Raw genomic sequence first — 20,272 nt, forward strand, 5'->3', positions numbered from 1 at the left:
TTAATGCACCGAGGGGGGCAATGGCGGGTTGGCGGCGGGAGGGTCGTCGGCAGGGGGGGGTGCAAAATTGGTGGCGGCGGCAGCTTTCGTTGAGTGCTGGTGGGTTGGCTGGAGCGGGAGTGAGAGGGGTGCTATGAGTGGTTGAGTGACGTATTGTGCGGGGGACGGGGCTGAGTGCGGCTGTGAAGTTACGAACACTACAGGGCTTCAGGGCTTCACTTGGACGGAGGCAGCTTCAGAATGTTGGAGTTGCGCATTATGTGTGGGTGGGGCGGAGCTGAGGGGGGAGTCTATGACTGGTACTTTGAGCCTACGAACACTACAGGGCTTCATGGGTTCACAGTTTCAGGGCTTCACTGCCAAGGAGTGAGCTTCATGAATGTTGGAGGTGGGAATTATTTATATAGATTACAATGCCTTTGAATCTGATTGACCACGTGAGGTGTTTCAATGGATTACATTCAATGTTGTAATGGATTACAACATACACACATAATCAAAAATACACAAGACAAAACAGACAAATGCTCAAAAAGCTATTCCATAAAAACTATATGTATGATTGCTAAAAAACAAACAAAAAAAAAGAATCTCTTTAATGAAAATACCTTTGCTTTTTTCCTGTATCATTCTAAAATTAATTGGAACCATCTATAGTTATTAAAAAAAAGAAATTCTAGCACAAGCATTTCTACTAAGCCTTCTGTGAGATGAACAGTCTTCCATGCCTACTATTTACATCCAATTACAAAGCAGAGTTCCAGATGAGGGGTGTCTCTCCCTTTTAGGGTGGAATCAACATCCTTGCTTTCTTTTCAGCAGTATCTTAATAATAAAGACTTTTTAAAAATCCATTTGGAGGAATTCTTTATAGTATGTGGTGTTGGAGTGCCTTACACATCTGCCAATTTGCCCATCTGTGCAATATTTCATCCATACATGCATGGAAAGTTATGCAGGTAAAGTTTCAGCAAAAAACAGATGGAAACCAAAACACAAAGACAGCAGGAAGAGCCAGAGTGGCCAAAGCAGCAAGACTTGTGGGGTTCCCCACGTCCTGCAAATTGAAGAACAAAGTGTGGAGCAGGTTGCCAAACAGAGAGTTTGGGGAATATATAGGAAGAAAAGAGAAGGGGAAAGGGAAATGGGACTTGATATACCGCCTTTCTGAGGTTTTTGCAACTACAGTCAAAGCGTTTTTTCACCTGGACCTGTTTTTCTTACGAATAAGGGAAAGGGAAATGGGGATATGCCTTTCTGAGGTTTTTGCAACTACATTCAAAGCGGGTTACATATATTCAGGTACTTATTTTGTACCGGGGCAATGGAGGGTTAAGTGACTTGCCCAGAGTCACAAGGAGCTGCAGTGGGAGTTGGTACAGGGCAGAAAACAGAATCTAGTGGGGAATGGAGAAAGGCGATTGTGGGGAAGTAGGTAGGAGAGAAAAGTGTGTGTGTGGTGGTGGGGAGAGGGGAGGAAGAGAACACAGTAGGGGGGTAAAGAACAGATAACTGCAGCAGAGGAGGAGGAGCAGGAGAAGGCACATAGAGAGAGAGAGAGAGAAAGAAAGAAAGAAAGAAAGCTGCAGTAGAAATGGAGTGGGAGGATGCGCACATGACAAAGAAGAGCTGTTCTTCTCATGCACTCTTGCCAGCAGCACCCATCAGAATAAGGGGTAGGGGGGCTCAGTAGCAGGAATACATGGTGAATGCTTTTCATCCCTGGTAAATGCAAGAGGTAAACAGTGTTATTAGATGTTGGAATATTTTATCTCTGAAGGAATATTCAAGATATGACATGAACAGAGCTGCCAAGGGGGCTGACCTCCTATGTGGGAGATTTAGGGCTTGCCCCATTCTGCCCATAACTCTGTTCCACCCACCCATAACTCTGCCCCACCTGCCTACAACTCTGCCCAGCCCTGCTCAAAGTGGCACCAGTGGTATCCTCTCCTTCCAGCAGCAGCAGGAGGTGACATTTTAGGAAGGCCTCTCCTGCTGCCACTGGAAGGAGAGGCTGCTCAGCGGGAGATCCTGGCTTCTCGGCGGGAGTTGACCCACAAAAGCGGGAGACTTGACAGATCTGCATGAGTTGTTGTCTGGGTACATGAACAGCACTGACACGTTTATAACTGATTCCAGAAGCCAGAGACAGAAAAACAGCAGAGTTGAAGATACCGCTCAAGATGAGTCATTAATTATGCAACATTTCCAACTGCAAATTTAATAAGCTGAAAAATTACATAGACAGTATGTGCCACTAGTATATAAAAATAACAGAAATTTGAGAATCTGTTGCCCAGAAGCTTCAACTTCCTATGAACTTTTCTAACCAGCACAGCACAGCCCCATCATTTAGAAGGCCACGTGTTTTAAACTATTATCAAGTGTATTTCATTTTATCCTTGCCCAGCGGTCAATGCATTCTAATCATGTCATGGTATGCTATAGTCAGACTTTCCATTTCACATTCTGGATTCAATTACTTGCATTCTGTACCCACACTGAAGACACATTGCAATTTGAAAATTAATTAGGTTCCTGCCCCAGATGTCTTACAATGTAAGGGCTAGATTCACTAATGTACTCTAGTCGATACCAAGCACTAACTCCATCAATGTGCATTGTTAATAAATAGATCCCACTGCATAAAACTGGACTTGTAGGGCCCGATATTCAGACTGTGGTAGTTAGCCCAGCTAACTCCCACTGTTGGTGCTGAGCCCAGATATTCAATGCCGGGTCATTTCTGGTGACCGACATTGAATATCCGTTTCATTTTTGGCCGGTTCAAATGTAACCGGCCAAGCCAATATTCAGTGCTGGCTGGTTAAGTTTGAACTGGCCAAAGATATGTCAGGTATTCACGTGGCCAAATAAGGCCACCATAATCATGTTGAATATTGGCAGATAGCCGGTTATATCAGGTGATATAACCAGTGGCGTAGGAAGGGGGGGCGGTGGGGCGGTCCGCCCCGGGTGCATGCGTTGGGGGGGTCCGCCCCGGGTGCATGCACTGGGGGGGTGTCGGCGCCGCTGGTTACCTGCTCTCTCTGCCCCGGAACAGGTTACTTCCTGTTCCGGGGCAGAGAGAGCAGGGAACCAACGGAGCCGACGCAGCTCCCAGAGACAACGTGCACTCAGCAGGGCGGAGCGCCAGCGGTAATGATGTACTCCGGGGGGGGGGGTGCATAGCGGCGACCCGCCCCGGGTGTCAGCTGGCCTCGCTACGCCGCTGGATATAACCAGCTATCTGCTAGCCACTAACCGTGAAATGTCAGCGGGACATGGCTGGCCATGACCCGCTGAAAATTTGTGGATAGCCGATTATGGGACATTTAACCAGCCAGGTGCCAATCCTGGCCAGTTAAATGCTTTTGAATATCAGGGGTGGGGGTGGTAAATAATTCATCAAGTGGTGTTATGGCCTTAATGCACGTTAAAGGAATTAGCAGAGCTAAATGCTAAAAGCCCATTCTATACCTATGGACTTTTAACTTTTACATAGTAACATAGTAAATGATGGCAGATAAAGACCTGTACGGTCCATCCAGTCTGCCCAACAAAGATAAACTCATTTTACATGGTATGCGATACTTTATATGTATATCCGAGTTTGATTTGTCCTTGTCATTCTCAGGGCACAGACCGTAAAAGTCTGCCCAGCACTGTTCTTGTACTAAAATTTCTGAAGCTAACGTTGAAGTCCCTTAAAATTTACACTCTTGCCCATCCCTATCTACTCAGTCACAATCAGGACATAGACCATAGAAGTCTGCCCAGCACTGGTTTTGCTTCCCAATTATCGATGTTGCCACCCAATCTCTGCTTAGATTCCATTGATCCATTCCTTCTAAACAGGATTCCTTTGTGTTTATCCCACGCATGTTTGAATTCCATTACTGTTTTCATGTCCACCACCTCCCGCGGGAGGGCATTCCACGTATCCACCACCCTTTTCGTAAAAAAAAAATGCTTCCTGATACTACTCCTGAGTCTGACCCCCCCCCCCCCCCCCCCTTCAACCTCAATTCGTGTCCTCTAGTTCTACCGCCGCCCCGTCTCTGGAAAAGGTTTGTTTGCGGATTAATACCTTTCAAATATTTGATGTCTGTATCATGTCACCCCTGTTTCTCCCTTCCTCCAAGGTCTCTCCTCATACGATTTACAACGCAAATTCCATACCATTTTTGTAGTTTATCTTTGCACCATTTCCAGTCTTTATATATCTTTAGCAAGATACGGCCTCCAAACTGAACACAAAGCTCCAAGTGGCACCTCACCAATGACTTGTAGAGGGGCATCAACACCTCCTTTCTTCTGCTGGTTATACCCCTCTCTATGCAGCCTAACATCCTTTTGGCCACGGCCGTCGCCTTGTTGCATTGTTTCTGCACCTTCAGATCCTCGTCTCTCCTGAGACGAGCTTACTAATCTCTCCCCTCCTATTCGGTATCTCTCTTTTGGGTTTCTGCACCCCAAGTGCATCAATCTACATTTCTTGGCATTAAATTTTAACTAATAATATCAACAATTCCACCAGTGTTTATTTCTATATTGTTTGTTCATATAAATATATTTTTATATTTTTTAATATGCAGTGCTCAGATAGAACTGGTGTAGTTGCTGCTGGACCGTCACCCTTGTGTTGTAGTGAAGTTAATTTTAACTTCACTACAACACAAGGGTGAAGGTCCAGCAGCAACAACACCAGCTCTATCATTCACACCAAATGACCGTCTACAGATAAGTGCACCTATTTATAAGTCGGTAGTGGTCAAATACTTATGATCGAATGTACTGGTCACAAACTAGGAAGTAGGCAGGACCAGTGCAATGATGATTGGATGCTGCGGGCTGATTCCATAACATATGGCAACGAGCAAGTTCTGAGCACTGCATATTAAAAAATATTTAAAAATATTTATATGAACAAACAATATAGAAATAAACACTGGTGGAATTGTTGATATTATTAGTTTACTATACCAGCTTGAACTGAGGAGATCCAAAATATATCATTAAATTTTAACTGCCAGATCCTCGACCATTCTTCTAATGTTCGGAGATCCCTTCTCATTGTTTCTACTCCCTCCAGGGTATCCACTGTATTGGCTATCTTCGTGTCATCCGCAAAAAGGCAAACCTTCCCTTCCAACCCTTCAGCAATATCTCCCACAAATATCTACTATAATAAAACTCACCCTCAACGTTCTGAAGACAACGTTCTGAAGTCACTCAGTCACTCCCTGAAGGGTTCATGGATTCATGGTGGTGAAGCCACAACACTGACCATGTCTCTCTGCCCCGCCCTCAAATGATGGACCAATCAGAAAAAACACCCTCAACATTCTGAAACACAAAGGACCATCACAACACCGTTCCCAGGCAACACTAGGCAACGTAAGACGGACCAATCAGAGGAAACTACGTGACAATAAGGGAGGAGCATTCCCCAGCAGAATGGCTCATTATCTGTGCAGCACAGAGAGCACAGAACCACCGCTGGAAAAAACAAAACAAAAAAAGACACACATCAACAACCTGCACACACACCGCACCCTCACACACTCACACACACACACACACACACAAAATAACTCTGTGACACATTCACACACACAAAAAAAAGCCACATGCTAGCGCCCGTTTCATTGGTTTCGGAAACGGGCCTTTTTTACTAGTATTAAATAAAATCGGCCCCAGCACTGACTCCTGAGGAACTCCACCGCTCACCTTCCTTTCCTCTGAGCGGATTCTATCCATTTCACCACTTTTGGTCCTAAGTTCAGCCCTTTCAGCTTATTCACTAGTCTTCTGTGGGGGGCCGTATCAAAGGTTTTGCTGAAATCCAAGTAGATTACATCTAGCTCATATCCTTCATCCAGTTCTTTGGTCACCCAGTCAAAGAAGTCAATAAGATTCATTTGGCAGAGTTTTCCTTTGGTAAAGCCATGTTGCCTAGGGTCCTGTAACCCGTTGGCTTCTAGAAAGTTAATTATCCTCTCTTTACATCGTTAGCCATTTTTTCTTTGTTTAATCCGATAAAAAAGCCTTTTTTGCTCTTATTTTTTCAGCTACTTGTTTGGAGAACCATATAGGCTTCCTGTTTTTCTTATTTTTGTTTACTTAGAACAAAAACAAAAGAAATCCAGCTATCTCGTGCTGAATATTAGTGCTTAGCTGGACAAGTAGTGTTTAATCAGCCAAGTGCCATTCCTGGTCAGTTAAATTGGGGGGGGGGGGGGGGGGGGGGCCGACATGCACATTCATACCATCATAGTGTAAAGGAGAGAGTTTTAAAACAGTTCAGTTATTATATTCTTTAGGTTGGGACAGCTATAGCACTCTTGGTTGCTTAGTCAAATGTCATAGAAAAATAATAAGAGCCCAATATTCAAAGCTATTTAGCTGACTGCTGATCAGTTAAATCACCTGGTCAGGGCTAAGCTGCTAATTTTCAGTGGCACTTAACTGGCTAATTGCTGCTGAAATTCACGGTTAGCACCTAACTCAATGCCAGTTATGTTGGGGGCATTCCAGGGGTGCAGTCACATTGGCAGCTGGAAAATAGAGACATTGGAGATACTTTAAAGACTGGAAATATTGTATGGACTGGAGGAACTTTTACAACTTAATGATCTTCAGATCAATGATGTAAATGGTGAATACAACTGTCAGATACCGGATGTGAGAACAGTATACTGACTTTGCCAGCTGAAGAATTGATTTGTTACAATTAAATGGCATTTGGATCCAGATTTAATTATGGACGGACTTTTAATTGAATTGCTTTGGAATGATATGTATAAGGACAAGGGGGGAACTTTAGTGCAATTTTTATAATGCTGTGATATTTAATTTAATAAATTTGTAATTTGTATTTGTATTGGTTTTGTATTAATCTTTTATAGTTTGTATTGATTTTTGGAAAAAATGAAACCACCCAGCATTTATGCAATTACAAAAATAAGTACTTTAAAATATAACAACAAGTAACTCGCATGAGTTACAAAAATTAATGATTCCACAGGGAAAAAACTGCATCACAAATAAGATGTTTTTCTGCAAATTATACTACTGCCAAATCCAAATGCAAACATGATAGGAAATACTACTTACCCTTACTCTGATGACATTTATCTCCACAGCTAGTAACATGCCGTAGAGTACAACCAGAAGTCCTGTCAGACAAAATCGCAGCTGGGACAGTCCGATGGCATTATCACAGAACTTTACAAATTTCATGGTTTTTGTTATAAAACCTAAGGTCCAATATACTAGCAGGGCTGTCAATGGGAGAGAAAAAAAACATAATCAGAAAGAAACACAAGAGAGTAAGAAAACAACTGTATAAATTGGCGCTGATGTGCCATAGTGCCTAACTGCAAGGGCATATACACATGGGCGAGCAATGGGCGTGTCTTCCAGTTATTTGCTTAGGGCCAAATTCTATAAATGGCACCTTAAAAACTGGTGCTGAAAAGCCACGTGGTTAGTGAGATTCTATAAACTACACCTAAAGTTAGGTGTAGTTTATAGAATATGCCTACGTGCCATTCTTGTGACTAAAATTTAGGCACACACATTTATGCCACCTAAAACCAGGCCTAAATACCTGCACCTATGTTAGACGTAGATTGGGTGTATTCCATAATAGTACGCATAGTTTTTTGAAGAGCCCAGAACCCACCCATTCCATGCCCATGGCCACGCCCACTTTTTGACTGCATGCATTAGAATTTACGTGCACTGTGTTGTAGAATACACTTAGAAAGTTGTGCATGTAAATTCTAATTAAAGCCAATTAGTGCTGCTAATTGGTTAAGTACCAATTATTGGTGCTGATTGGCTTGTTAATCAATTAAGTTGTGCACGCAATTTGGCCATTAGAATGCACCACTTAAGGCACCATATAAAGAATTTGGAGGTTAGTTTATACAATACTATAAATTACGTGCATTATTTGGTCCAGTCAGGTGTGCCAACTTATGCCTACAACTGGCGTAGCATAAGAGGACATACATAAAGATGGGCTTATCAAGATGCCATTATAGAATCGGCACTAAGCTTGTGGCACTGGGGCACCTAAACTGAGGCATGAGTTTAAAGAATTGCCACCTAAGATTGTAACTGGCAGAAGCATATTATTAGTAGTAGTACCTCCGGCCCAGACAGATATACCAATACTCCAACAAAGAGTTAGAGGAGGCCTGGACTCCTACAGTCTCCTGTAGACATAAAATCCATCTAGGCCAACCATGAAGTCCTTGTATTCCCCCCCCCCCCCCCCCAAGCCTAATCCTAAGGTTGTAACTTAATAAAAGTAGTAATGCATTGCAGAGTCTGCAAGTCAGATGCAACCCCTCTTCTCCCAAAACGAAAAAGAACCTATTTCAATGCCTAATACATACTAGACAAAATTCTTGCTTTCTTCCATATACATAGGCTAAAGATGCACTTTCAAATATAAATGAAATCATATACTTATACCAACATTGTACAAATACAAGGATATAAATACCTGCTGTTGGATTGGGAAAAATACTCTGGTACAGAATTGGAAAAAGTATCATTGAATGCAATAATTGTACTTTAATAAACTGGAAAATGTATTTTACTGTAAGCTGCTTTGGATTCTTTGCATGAAGAACATAGCAAAAACCTGATACAGAAATAACTCAACTACCTTTTCCAGGGGAAAATTGCAACCCGTGTAGCCGTAGAAGTACATACATACTTTAATTGAAGCAGACCTTATAAAGAAAAGCAGTCTTTATTGGTTCATCAATAATACCAGGATTCACATGCAAGTGCCCAACATGGCCATGTTTCGCCAAAATCCAGCTGCATCAGGAGCAAAGAAAAACAGCCTCCCTTCGATATTCAAAACCATTTAACCAGCCAGGATCAGCACCTGGTCAGTTAAATGCCTTATAACCAGCTATCCGGCGATATCCAGCGGGGGATAGTCGGCTATCTCCCGCTGAATATAGCAAGTTAATGGCTAGCAGATTGCCAGATATATCAGGCAATATAACCGGCTAACCTCTGATTGGGGCTGAAAATCATAATAGCAAATTCAGTCCCACTTTAGCGGCTATATTTGACAGTGTGAATATATGGGATATCTTTGGCAAGTTTGAACATAACCAGCTAAGTCTGAATATCGACTTAACCGGTTACGTTCAAACCAGTCATAAATAAACTGGATGTTCAATGTCGGTTACCGGAAATGGCCCAGCATTGAATATCCGGGTTTAGCGCTGGCCACAGGAGTTTGCTTGGCTAACTCCTGCAGTCTGAATATCGGTACCCTGGTGTATAACCTTAAACTTCACCAACACTGTTAACAAGTGTACCTCCTCCTGAAGTTTAACGTTATACACCAGCTGGTTTTCTCTGCACCTGACACAGCTGGATTTTGGCGAAACATGGCCATTTTGGGCACTTGTATGTGAATCCTGGGAGTACTGATGAAGGCTGCTTATCTTTATAAGGTCTGCTTCTCTTTCTGTTTCATGTTGGATCTAGTAGACTGCTTGCCTTCTTGTTTTCTCACTCATACATACTTTAAGCCATATTTTAAAAAGGAACTTTCCAAGGTGTCTTGAATCCAGCGGAATAAATTGCACTCACATAATTGCATTGCCATATGTATGTGTGCAGTTTTGCCCTCATTTCTCTGTCCTCAGAAATACTAGGGATGAAATATGTGGGTCTTTTCTACCTATAGTATGTACCTTCAATGAGAATGTATAAGAAAATTACTTTTGAATATTCACTTCAAGGTATGTATTGGCTGCAAAGGATCCTGTGTATTTTGCCCTTAGGCTGCTTAGTGAAAATTGACGCCCATTTAGGGAATTATTTTAGAAACCTGATTTGGAATTTCCTCCTGGAAATGCAAGCATTTACGTGTGGAAACAACATTTACATAAGAAAAGGGAAAGGTATTTGATATACCACCTTTCTGTGGTTTTTATGACTACATTCAAAGAGGTTTATATATATACTGGCACTTATTTGTACCTGAGGCAATGGAGAGTTAAGTGACTTAACCAGAGTCACAAGGAGTTGCAGTGGGAATCAAACCCAGCAACCCAGAATCAAAGTCCACTGCACTAACCACTAGGCTACTCCTCCATCTAGCCCCGTAGCCTGTTTCCAACAGTGGCCAATCCAGGTCACAAGTACCTGGCAGAAACCCAAATAGTAGCAACATTCCATGCTACCAATCCCAGGGCAACAGTGGCTTTCCCATGTATGTCTCAATAGCAAACTATAGACTATTCCTCCAGGAACTTGTCCAAACCTTTCTTAAACCCAGAAATGCTAACTGCTGTTACCACATCCTCCAGCAACGAGTTCCAGAGCTTAATTATTCGTTGAGTGAAAAAATATTTCCTTCTATTTGTTTTAAAAGTATTTCCATGTAACTTCATTGAGTGTCCTCTAGTCTTTGTACTTTTTGAAAGAGTAAAAAATTGATTCACTTCTACTCATTCTTCACCACTCAGGATTTTGCAGGTCTCAATCATATCTCCCCTCAGCCATCTCTTTTCCAAACTGAAGAGCTTTTCCTCATATGGGAGCAGTTCCACCCCTTTATCATTCTGGTCACTCTTCTTTGAGCTTTTTCTAATTCCATTATATCTTTTTTGAGATACGGTGACCAGAACTGAATGCAATACTCAAAGTGAGGTTGCAACATCGAGCAATACAGAGGCATTACAGTATTCTTGGTCTTATTTACTATCCCTTTCCTAATAATTCCTAGCATTCTGTCTGTTTGTTTGGCCGCTGCCACACACTGGGAAGAAGATTTCAGTGCATTGTCTACAATGACACCTAGATCTTTTTCTTGGATGCTGACCTCCAAGGTGGACCCTAGCACCAGGTAACTATGATTTGGATTATTCTTCCCAATGTGCATCACTTTGCATTTGTCCACATTAAATTTCATCTGCTATTTGGATGGCCAGTCTTCCAATTTCCTAAGGTTTCCTTGCACTTTTTCACAATCCACATGCATTTTGTGTTATCTGCAAATGTAATCACCTCACGTCATTCCACATATAAGTGGTGATTTTAGAAAGGACTCAATTTACATGTGGATGTCTATAATTCTCTATAAATAGCTCAACATAGGTGCATGGACGATATGCACTAAGTGTGGATTCTATAACAGCAATTGTGCATGCAATTGATACTAAATATACTGTCATAAGGCTACATTCATGTAATAGTTACGCTAGCTCAATGGCTGGCATTAATGCTCATGCCTAACTGTAGGTCCATAATTGTAAGTATTCTATAACCCACACACATAACTGCTAGGCATACCCCTGACCCACTCATGCCCATCCCAGCTCCACACTCCCTATGAATATTGCACTATAGATATTCCCCCTAATTCTATTAAAAAAACTCTACAAATTCTACGCGCAAATTTGGGTGTGTACCAAAACTGTGCATGCAATTTAATTGATTAACAAGTTTAACACCAATTGGTGTTTTAACATGCAATTATTGGCACCTAAATTTTGTGTGTGTCCTAAGAAAAGGGATGCAGAAATGGGAGGGTCATGGATGTCTTGGGGGCATGGTTTTGATTTATGTATGTAATTATAAAATATGCTCTGCGTGTAAAATTTAGTCATGGGCATTTAAACTTATGCACGACCTCTGGGTGTAAGCACTATTCTAAACTGCGACTAACTTTAAGCACAGTTTATAGAACAGTACTTTTTCGGTGCTGATTTTTTGTTTTTTGCTCCATATATAGAATTTTCCCCATAGTGTACACAATTTATAGAACACTGACTAATACCATTAGTGCCAGTTAGCACCAATTAAAAGTCTAGAGCTGTACCGAATAGCATATTTTACTATTCGGCCGAATACAAATACCGAATAATGGGCATTGAACTTTAACATAACAAATAATAAAAGAAGAAATGTGAAATCAGAAATCAAGGGGGTCTTTTACTAAAAATTAGCTTGAGTTATCTGCAGCAGAGTCCATAGGAATAAAATGGACACTGCTGCAGTTAACTCGAGCTAATCTTTAGTAAAAGACCCCCCAAGTGTTTTTTTCCAGTAGGATTTAATGCAGTAGAGTCCCAGATTATTCATATTCATGTGGTTTGATTTTATTTAATATGTTTTTATGTATATTTTAAATTTGTATTATATTATGTATGTTTGAGATATAAGCTGCCAAGAACTTTTTGCGATAGTGCAGAATATAAAATTTTAAATAAAAAAATAACTATTTGGATGAATATAAATAATATATTCAGGGCAGAATCAAATCGAATATGAATATTCAGTATACAGCTCTAATTAAGACCGATTATAGCCAATTGGCCATTAATGCCAATTAGAAGCTCATTATTCAATTAAGTTATGTGTTTCACGGCCTTTATTCTACACATTGTTTGTGCAACTTTATTCACTAGTTGTAAAGTTGTGTGTGCATTTTTTTGGAACTGGAGAATATGTATAAACTGTAAGGGGGGGCAAGGTTTGCGTATAACCTCAGGGATGGCGGGAGCCATCTATATGTGTATTCCACGCTGTATAAACAGAGTATAGAACCTAACACTTCCACATGCACATATAAGTTTTTTTTTTTAAAGCTCTCGTTTTGGCCAGCCCTGGACAGGAAATAAAGATTGTGGCCTTTATATGCAGCATTTACATGTATAGATTTTCAAAATAGCTGACATGCAGGCATAAGTACAGACACTTGCATGTGTAAGTTCCGAGTTTCCTTCACTCACTTTTTCCACATGTACATGTGCAAAATGGGTGCTTGTACTTTACATGCTGGCAAATACCAGCAGGCGTTTTAGAAAAGGCCCTATTTTGATAGATCCTTTTCTAAAATACCACCAGAACTGATCAGGTCCTGACCTGAACATCTCAATTTCAATCTCTGTGTAAAATGGGGAGCATAGCCATTTCCCTGAATCAGAGCCCTAAGTTGTTTACTGTCTATGGGGCTGATGCTTTTATTTATTTATTAGTATTTATTTACCAACTTTTTGAAGAAATTCACTCAAGACGGTGTACAGCAAGAATAAGTCAAACATAGACAATAGTCAATTACAGTACTAAAAATATTCAAATAACAATACAAGGTAAGGCATAGAATGCTACATTACATGTCAACACAAACACAATAAAACATGTTAATAGACAAGCGTAGAGTGCAGGCAAAGATGGAACATACAGATAGATAAGAGAGAGTAACAGGAGTAAGAAAATAAGGGGGACTAATTTAAAGAAAATTGTACACAAAGCCAAAAAGGTGTGTGAAAATTATCTTAGCTAGGAGTGGATAAACATGATGTCCCGCTACAGTATGTGCAGCCAGTGTCACTCATTGTGTGTATGAGACTTGCCAATTAGTTACTTCTTCCATTAAAGGTCTGGGTGAAGAGTCAAGCTTTTGTCTGCTTCCTGAAATAAAGAAAGTCTTGTGTTAAACAAAGCTTTTCAGGGAGTGCTTTCCAGAGTATGGGGTTTGTTCCAGAGAAGGCTTGCTGGTGAGTATCACATCACATCATGTCCTTTGGAGAGGGTGTAGTTAGGAATACTCCTTGGGAGGACCTTAGTGACCTCAGATAATAGTACAATAAAAATCTGTGCTGGGATTTTAGTGCAGGTTTTCTATCATGCTGAAAAAAAATGTTTATTTCCAGTGGAATAAGATAATGATATGCACAGCACCTGGTAATTAAAATATTAGCACTAAAATGAAATAAAAAAAGAAGAACTATTTTACTTAGAACTTTGAGATTGGAATTGAGGCATCCAGATTGAGACATGCTCAATTCTGGCAGCATTTTAGAAAAGCTCTGCCAATTGTGGAGTGTTTTATAAAACAGGTATAAGGACATGGAGGTGCACACGTGTATTTACTGGTGTGTACAATGGAAGCAGCCTTTTTTGAAAAATATACACATCAATAAAATGATTGGTATGTACTCGGCAGCTTCTACATGGAAGTGTCAACATTTCAATGTGGACACAATGATTTTGCAGCTTCCACATGTAACTGTCCTGTTTTACAAACTTATTGGAGGCAATTTTATAACTAATGGAACATGCTGAGCACCAATTCTATAATGGCATCTGTAAAGCCAAATTGGTTCACATAGATCTAGGTGTGACTATTGATGCCAGGTCAGTGGTTCAGAGTCTGCCCATGCTCTGCCCACATATTCACCCCCTTGCAGTTATGCACTATAGCACTTAGGCACAAACTTATAGACTGGCACCTAGTGCACTTACACGTGTAACTGCCAACTTTGGCACCTCTGATGCATATAACTGGTGCATAAGTGTGGATGCCAAGTTATAGACTGTAGGGGTATTTACCTGAGCTCTCACCTTTGCTGGTCTTGGCCTACACAAGCCTGAACCATTCTTATAACAATATCCTGCTTATAATCGAAAGAGAAAAATGCCTATATTTCGACCCAAATCGGGAGATGGGCGTTTTTCTCGCAAAGGCGCCCAAATTGGTATAATCGAAAGCCGATTTTGGGCGTTTCCAACTGCACTCCGTCGCGGAAACGAATAAAGTTGATGGGGCCGTGTTGGAGGCATGGTGGAGGCGGGACTGGGGCGTGGTTATCAGCTGAGGAGAGATGGGCGTCTTTAGCTCATAATAAAAAAAAAAGGCGTTTTGACCGCGATTTTGGGTCACTTTTTTGGACCCTTTTTTCTCACGAACAAGTCCCAAAAAAGTGCCCCAACTGCCCAGATAACCACTGGAGGGAATCGGGGATGACCTCCCCGGACTCCCCCAGTGGTCACTAACCCCCTCCCACCAAAAAACCCCCCACTTTAAAAACTTTTTTTTCCAGCCTGTATGCCAGCCTCAAATGCTGTACCCACCTCTATGACAGCAGAATGTGTTCGATCCTGTCACAGCCTTTCCCTGGGTCAGATGTGGCTCTCGGGTGCACTACAGGGTCACATCAGCATTGCATTGTGGTGGGTGTTGGGTATTGGGCTCCGTGATTTCATTAGCTTGTGTTACAGTCTCACAATGTTGGTAGTTGGTAGGCTCTTCTCCCATGGTGCTTTTCCCCCTGCCTACTGGGTCAGAGTGTGCCCTGTTGTGTTTCCTGTTGTAGTCCATGCGGTAGTGGCCATTTTTGTAAGCCAGTTTTAGTTCCCTTTCCTGTGTTAGCCATGTTAGACAACTAAGTTCTTACCTTGAATGTGGCTGAAAGAGGGCATTGTACAGCATTCTGCCAGCTCTGACCTACTGCTCATCTCAGTACCAGGGAGACTCGTTGCCAGTGGGGCACAACCTCTGATCTGCAGTTAACTGTGAGTAAGTGTGCTTATTCCAATAAAGGATGTTTTTTGAGAGATTAGTCTTCAGGTGTCAACTGGTGTGCCAATGTTATATAGCAGCAACCAGTCCTAGAGGCCTGCGTGTATGCAGGTCCCTGGAGCACTTTTAGTGGGTTCCGCAGTGCACTTCAGCCAGGCGGACCCAGGCCCATCCCCCCTCCACTCGTTGCCAGTGGAGCACAACCTGTGATCTGCAGTTAACTGTGAGTAAATGCGGTTATTCCAATAAAGGACGTTTTCGGAGAGATTAGTCTTCAGGTGTCAACTGTTGTACCATTGTTATACAGCAGCAACAAGTCCTAGAGGCCTGCGTGTATGCAGGTCTCTGGAGCACTTTTAGTGGGTTCCGCAGTGCACTTCAGCCAGGCGGACCCAGGCCCATCCCCCCTCCACTCGTTGCCAGTGGAGCACAACCTGTGATCTGCAGTTAACTGTGAGTAAATGCGGTTATTCCAATAAAGGACGTTTTCGGAGAGATTAGTCTTCAGGTGTCAACTGTTGTACCATTGTTATACAGCAGCAACAAGTCCTAGAGGCCTGCGTGTATGCAGGTCTCTGGAGCACTTTTAGTGGGTACCGCAGTGCACTTCAGCCAGGTGGCCCCAGGCCCATCCCCCCCCCCCCCCCCACCTGTAACACTTGTGCTGGTAAATGGGAGGCCTCCAAAACCCACTGTACCCACATGTAGGTGCCCCCTTCACCCCTAAGAGCTATGGTAGTGTTGTACATTTGTGGGTAGTGGGTTTTGGGGGAGGGGGGTTGGGTGCTCAGCACCCGTGGTAAGGGAGCTATGCATGTGGGAGCGTTGTCTGAAGTCCACCGCACTGACCTCTAGGGTGCCCAGTTGGTGTCCTGGCATGTCAGGGGGGCGAGTGTACTACGAATCGTGGCCCCTCCCATGACCAAATGGCTCGGATTAGGACGCTTTTGAGCTGGGCGTTTTTAGTTTTAAAAATACGGTTCGGCCCGCCCCTTCACGGACCCGTTCTCGGAGATAAACGCCCATGGAGATAGGCATTTGCATTCGATTATGCCCCTCCACGGGTTCTACAGCCTGAGGCCTGAATACATCTGTAACTATCAGAATCCAGCTTTCTTGCAAAGGAAAGTTACTGCTGAGCATTGCAAGATTACTTCATCCAAGGACATATTCTTTGTTGCAAACTGGCTCCCGTTATCTCCCTGGGAAGCTTGGAGGAGAAAATCACCCAGGGCTCCAAAAGAATTGAATCAGACAAGGAGTTTGTAGGCCATTGATAACCGCTTCATGGCTATAACAAAGGCTTCTTCATGACTATGAATCTGGCTGGACATTATGCCCTCGTCTGTGATTGGTCACTTGGATACCAAAGGTTTGGACTGAAGAAAGTTTAGAGTTAGAGAAAGAAAGGAGAACAAGAAGAAAAACAGTAGAGAGAAACACCAGAGGATGGGCAGGTGAACAGAACGCTCGGGAGAGCCAGAGTCTGGTTTTCCTTATACCAGTGAACTGCGTGCCTTGTAACCAACTGACAAGGCCTGCTCAGCTACCACATCAGGCCTTATCTAAGACTTTACCATTTGCATCCAGAATTCAACTTTTGGACCTATTCCTAGACTGGGAGGCTTGCTGAGGTTGTCAGCTAGAGACTCTGAGAGGAAAAATCCACTTCTCTACCATTGGGAGTCTGTGCCATATGGCAAGGTGAGGTAGCAGGATTTATTACCTATAGTTGGGGATAATTAGTCCTGAGTTTGTCTGAGGCAGATAGGGTTACGTTAGGACTTCTGGTCTGTGTGTTCAGCTGATCACTGTGTTTTGCCTAAGACGTGTAATAAGTTCTTATAGGATTACTAGGATAATCAGATGGTAATCTATTCTGGTGATAATCTATTTTTATAGCAAGTTATTTTTGTATTTTGCTTGGCACTTTGCTTCAGAACTATTTATATATATTTTCTTTACCTAATAAATTAATATATATATTCCATCCGTGGCATTGTTCATTTTCTCACACAGCTAGCTTGTCATATGGGCTATAAGAGGTACACCCCCTAGACACAAGTCCAGGATAACTGTTTAGCAATTTTCTAAATCATATAAGTACCTCTACCATGCCTTACAAGACCACTTTCACATGTATAGATACCATGAGTACTGCCCCCCAAATTCTATATATCACGCCCTAATTTCCATGTGGAAATTGAAGCATATTCTGTAACAATGCACATAACTTAATAGGTTCGCTAGCTGATCAGTGCTATCAATTGGATGTTAACAAGCAATTATCAGCACTAACTAGCATTAATTACGATTTATACGCACAACTCACTAAGTACACCCTGTAACGTGGTGCATGTAAATTCCAAGTCACACAGTTGAAAAGGGAGTGTGGATATAGGCATGGAATGGGCATTTCTAAAATCTATGTGCATTATAGAATACACCTGCTCTGTGACTAATATAGGTATCAGGATTTATGTCAAGTAAAACATGGCCTAAAAGGACGCAACCAAATTTGGTTGCGTGGAAAGGTGCTCGGTGTAATCTATATACCATGTGGAAATTTAAGCCTATTCTATACTTTACAGAATATGCTTCAGCATATTTTTTTACCATGCAGATTGGTTAGGTGCCGTGTATAGAATCTAGCCCTGAGGCCATAGTTGTGTATTTTCATTTTAGAGACATAGATAAGCAATTCCTTGTGTTAAACTCTGAGCAAAACAAATATTTTTAAAAATTTGTTCAGGCCTCTCAGCTAGGTTGAAACCTGGTGGGAGTACTATTTCACAAATACGTGTATTACCATTGCAAAATGGGGAATATACATGTAGATTTTTGGACCACCCAAGCCACACCTAAAACACCCCCCCCACTATACCCCCTTGAAATCTCTGTCTGGTATAAACCTTCATGTGAAAATAGTACCTTTATGAAATCACCATTTACACACATATGATATATATATATATATATATATATATATATATATATATATATATATATATATATATATCTTTAAAAATAAAAACATAAGACAAGCTTTGAAAAGCCAGACAAAGTCCATTCAGCACAGCATCCTGTCTCCAACAATGGCCAGTCCAGGTCACAAGAAGTTTTCCGTCTACCCTTATACTTATCTGCAATTCATAAGATTCCCTTTATTTCTGGCCTGTATCTTGGCCATGCAGCCTTGTTACTAATTAACTTCTTTTGTCTTTCATTCTCTGCCTGTGTGCTTTATAAAGGTTTATTAGAACCTATTAGGTCCAGTTTAGCCATTCACATCTGGTGATGCTAAGATCATCTGTTCTGAGGTTGGTTTGTTCATGTTTCCTGTGATCTACTGGTCTAGTTGCTTCATAGTAACGTGAGTAACATAGTAGATGATGGCAGAAAAAGACCTGCATGGTCCATCCAGTCTGCCCAACAAGATAAATTCATATGAAGTGGCGTACCTAGGGTAGTTGACACCCGGGGCCGGTCATTTTTTAACACCCCTCCCCAAATCCAGTACTAGGCATGCCGAGAATACAAAACACTCAAGACCTATAGAGCAATTCTACCATACCATAAGCAGTCATTTCTACGAGTCACACAAGGAAAAGGAAAGCATCTTAAACACTACAGTGAGCACTAGAACATCAATTCACCTATTGTAAAACGAAACCAGACAGAATAGTACAGATCGTAGATCCTGCACAGTCAATGCCAACTGAAAGCCATGTCTTTTTCACAAACACAGATACACCCTAATCCACTATAGAATAAGTAATCATAAACTTTCTATTTAGACAAAAATTAAACTGAACCCCAATGCCAGAATCTGCATACAATGCAACACCACAGAAACAGAAACTGTTCCCTAGTACTGTGCAAAATATAAAGACAGCAGATGTAAATTTGAAAAAAAAAAACCTAACAAGTACCAATCACCACTTTACAAATTAACAAATAGAAATAAAACAAATATAGAAAGTAAAATAATACCATTTTATTGGACTAATACATTTAGCTTTCAGAGGCCAAAACCTCCGTCCTCGGGTCAGTACAGTATAGTGCTGTTACAGTATCCTATCCTGACCTGAGGAAGGGGGTTTTGTTCTCCGAAAGTTAGTCAAAATGTATTTTAAATTAGTCCAATAAAAAGATTACCTTATTTACATGTTCTATTATAAACATTTAACACATCTACAATACTTTATCCTAAAGCAAAAAAAATAAAAAAATATATTTTATTTACAGTTTGTTGTCTCTGGTTTCTGCTTTCCTCATCTTCTTTTCACCGTCTTCCTTCCATCCAGCATCTGTCTTCACTCTCTCTCTCTCTCTCTCTCTGCCATCCAGTGTCTGCCCTCTCTGCCGTCCCTTCCATCCACTGCCTGCCCTTTCTCTCTGCCCCTTCAATCCACCATTTGCCCTCCCTCTCCCATCCATCCAGGGTCTGCCCTCCCTCTCGCTCCCCCTTCCATCTAGGATCTGTCCCCTCTCTCTCTCTGCCCCTTTTTTCAGCCCCCAGTTCCAGCCCCCTTCTCCTCTCTGAACACTCCCACCCCAGTCCCCTTCTCCCCTCCTCCTGTCTGAGACCCCCACCCCAGTCCCCTTCTCTCCTCTGAACACCCCCACCCCAGTCCCCTTCTCCCCTCCCCTTCCCCCCTCTGAGATCCCCACCCCAGTCCCCTTCTCCCCTCCCCTGTCTGAGACCCCCACCCCAGTCCCCTTCTCCCCTCTGAACACCCCCACCCGAGTCCCTTTCACCCCTCTCCTTCCCCACCTCAGTCCCGTTAAAACCGGCGAAGCAGCGTCGCAGGCAGCGCCTCGTGCCCTGCTTGTAAAAAAAAAATCAAATCTCCTTCCTTCTCCTCGTCTTGACGTCTTGACGTCGACTCGGGCCTTCCAATCAATTTG

General features: G+C 42.1%; 1 protein-coding gene across 1 annotated transcript in view; it reads right to left on the minus strand.

Moving 5' to 3' along the window:
* ABCC8 (ATP binding cassette subfamily C member 8) overlaps nt 1–20,272 on the minus strand; it is an 803,652-nt gene that overhangs the window by 667,819 nt on the left and 115,561 nt on the right. The window contains 1 exon segment of the mRNA XM_030201075.1: nt 7,123–7,289. Coding sequence (XP_030056935.1) covers nt 7,123–7,289 — 167 coding nt within the window.

The sequence above is a fragment of the Microcaecilia unicolor genome, chromosome 4 (assembly GCF_901765095.1).
Source record: "Microcaecilia unicolor chromosome 4, aMicUni1.1, whole genome shotgun sequence".
Taxonomy (NCBI): Eukaryota; Metazoa; Chordata; class Amphibia; order Gymnophiona; family Siphonopidae; genus Microcaecilia; species Microcaecilia unicolor.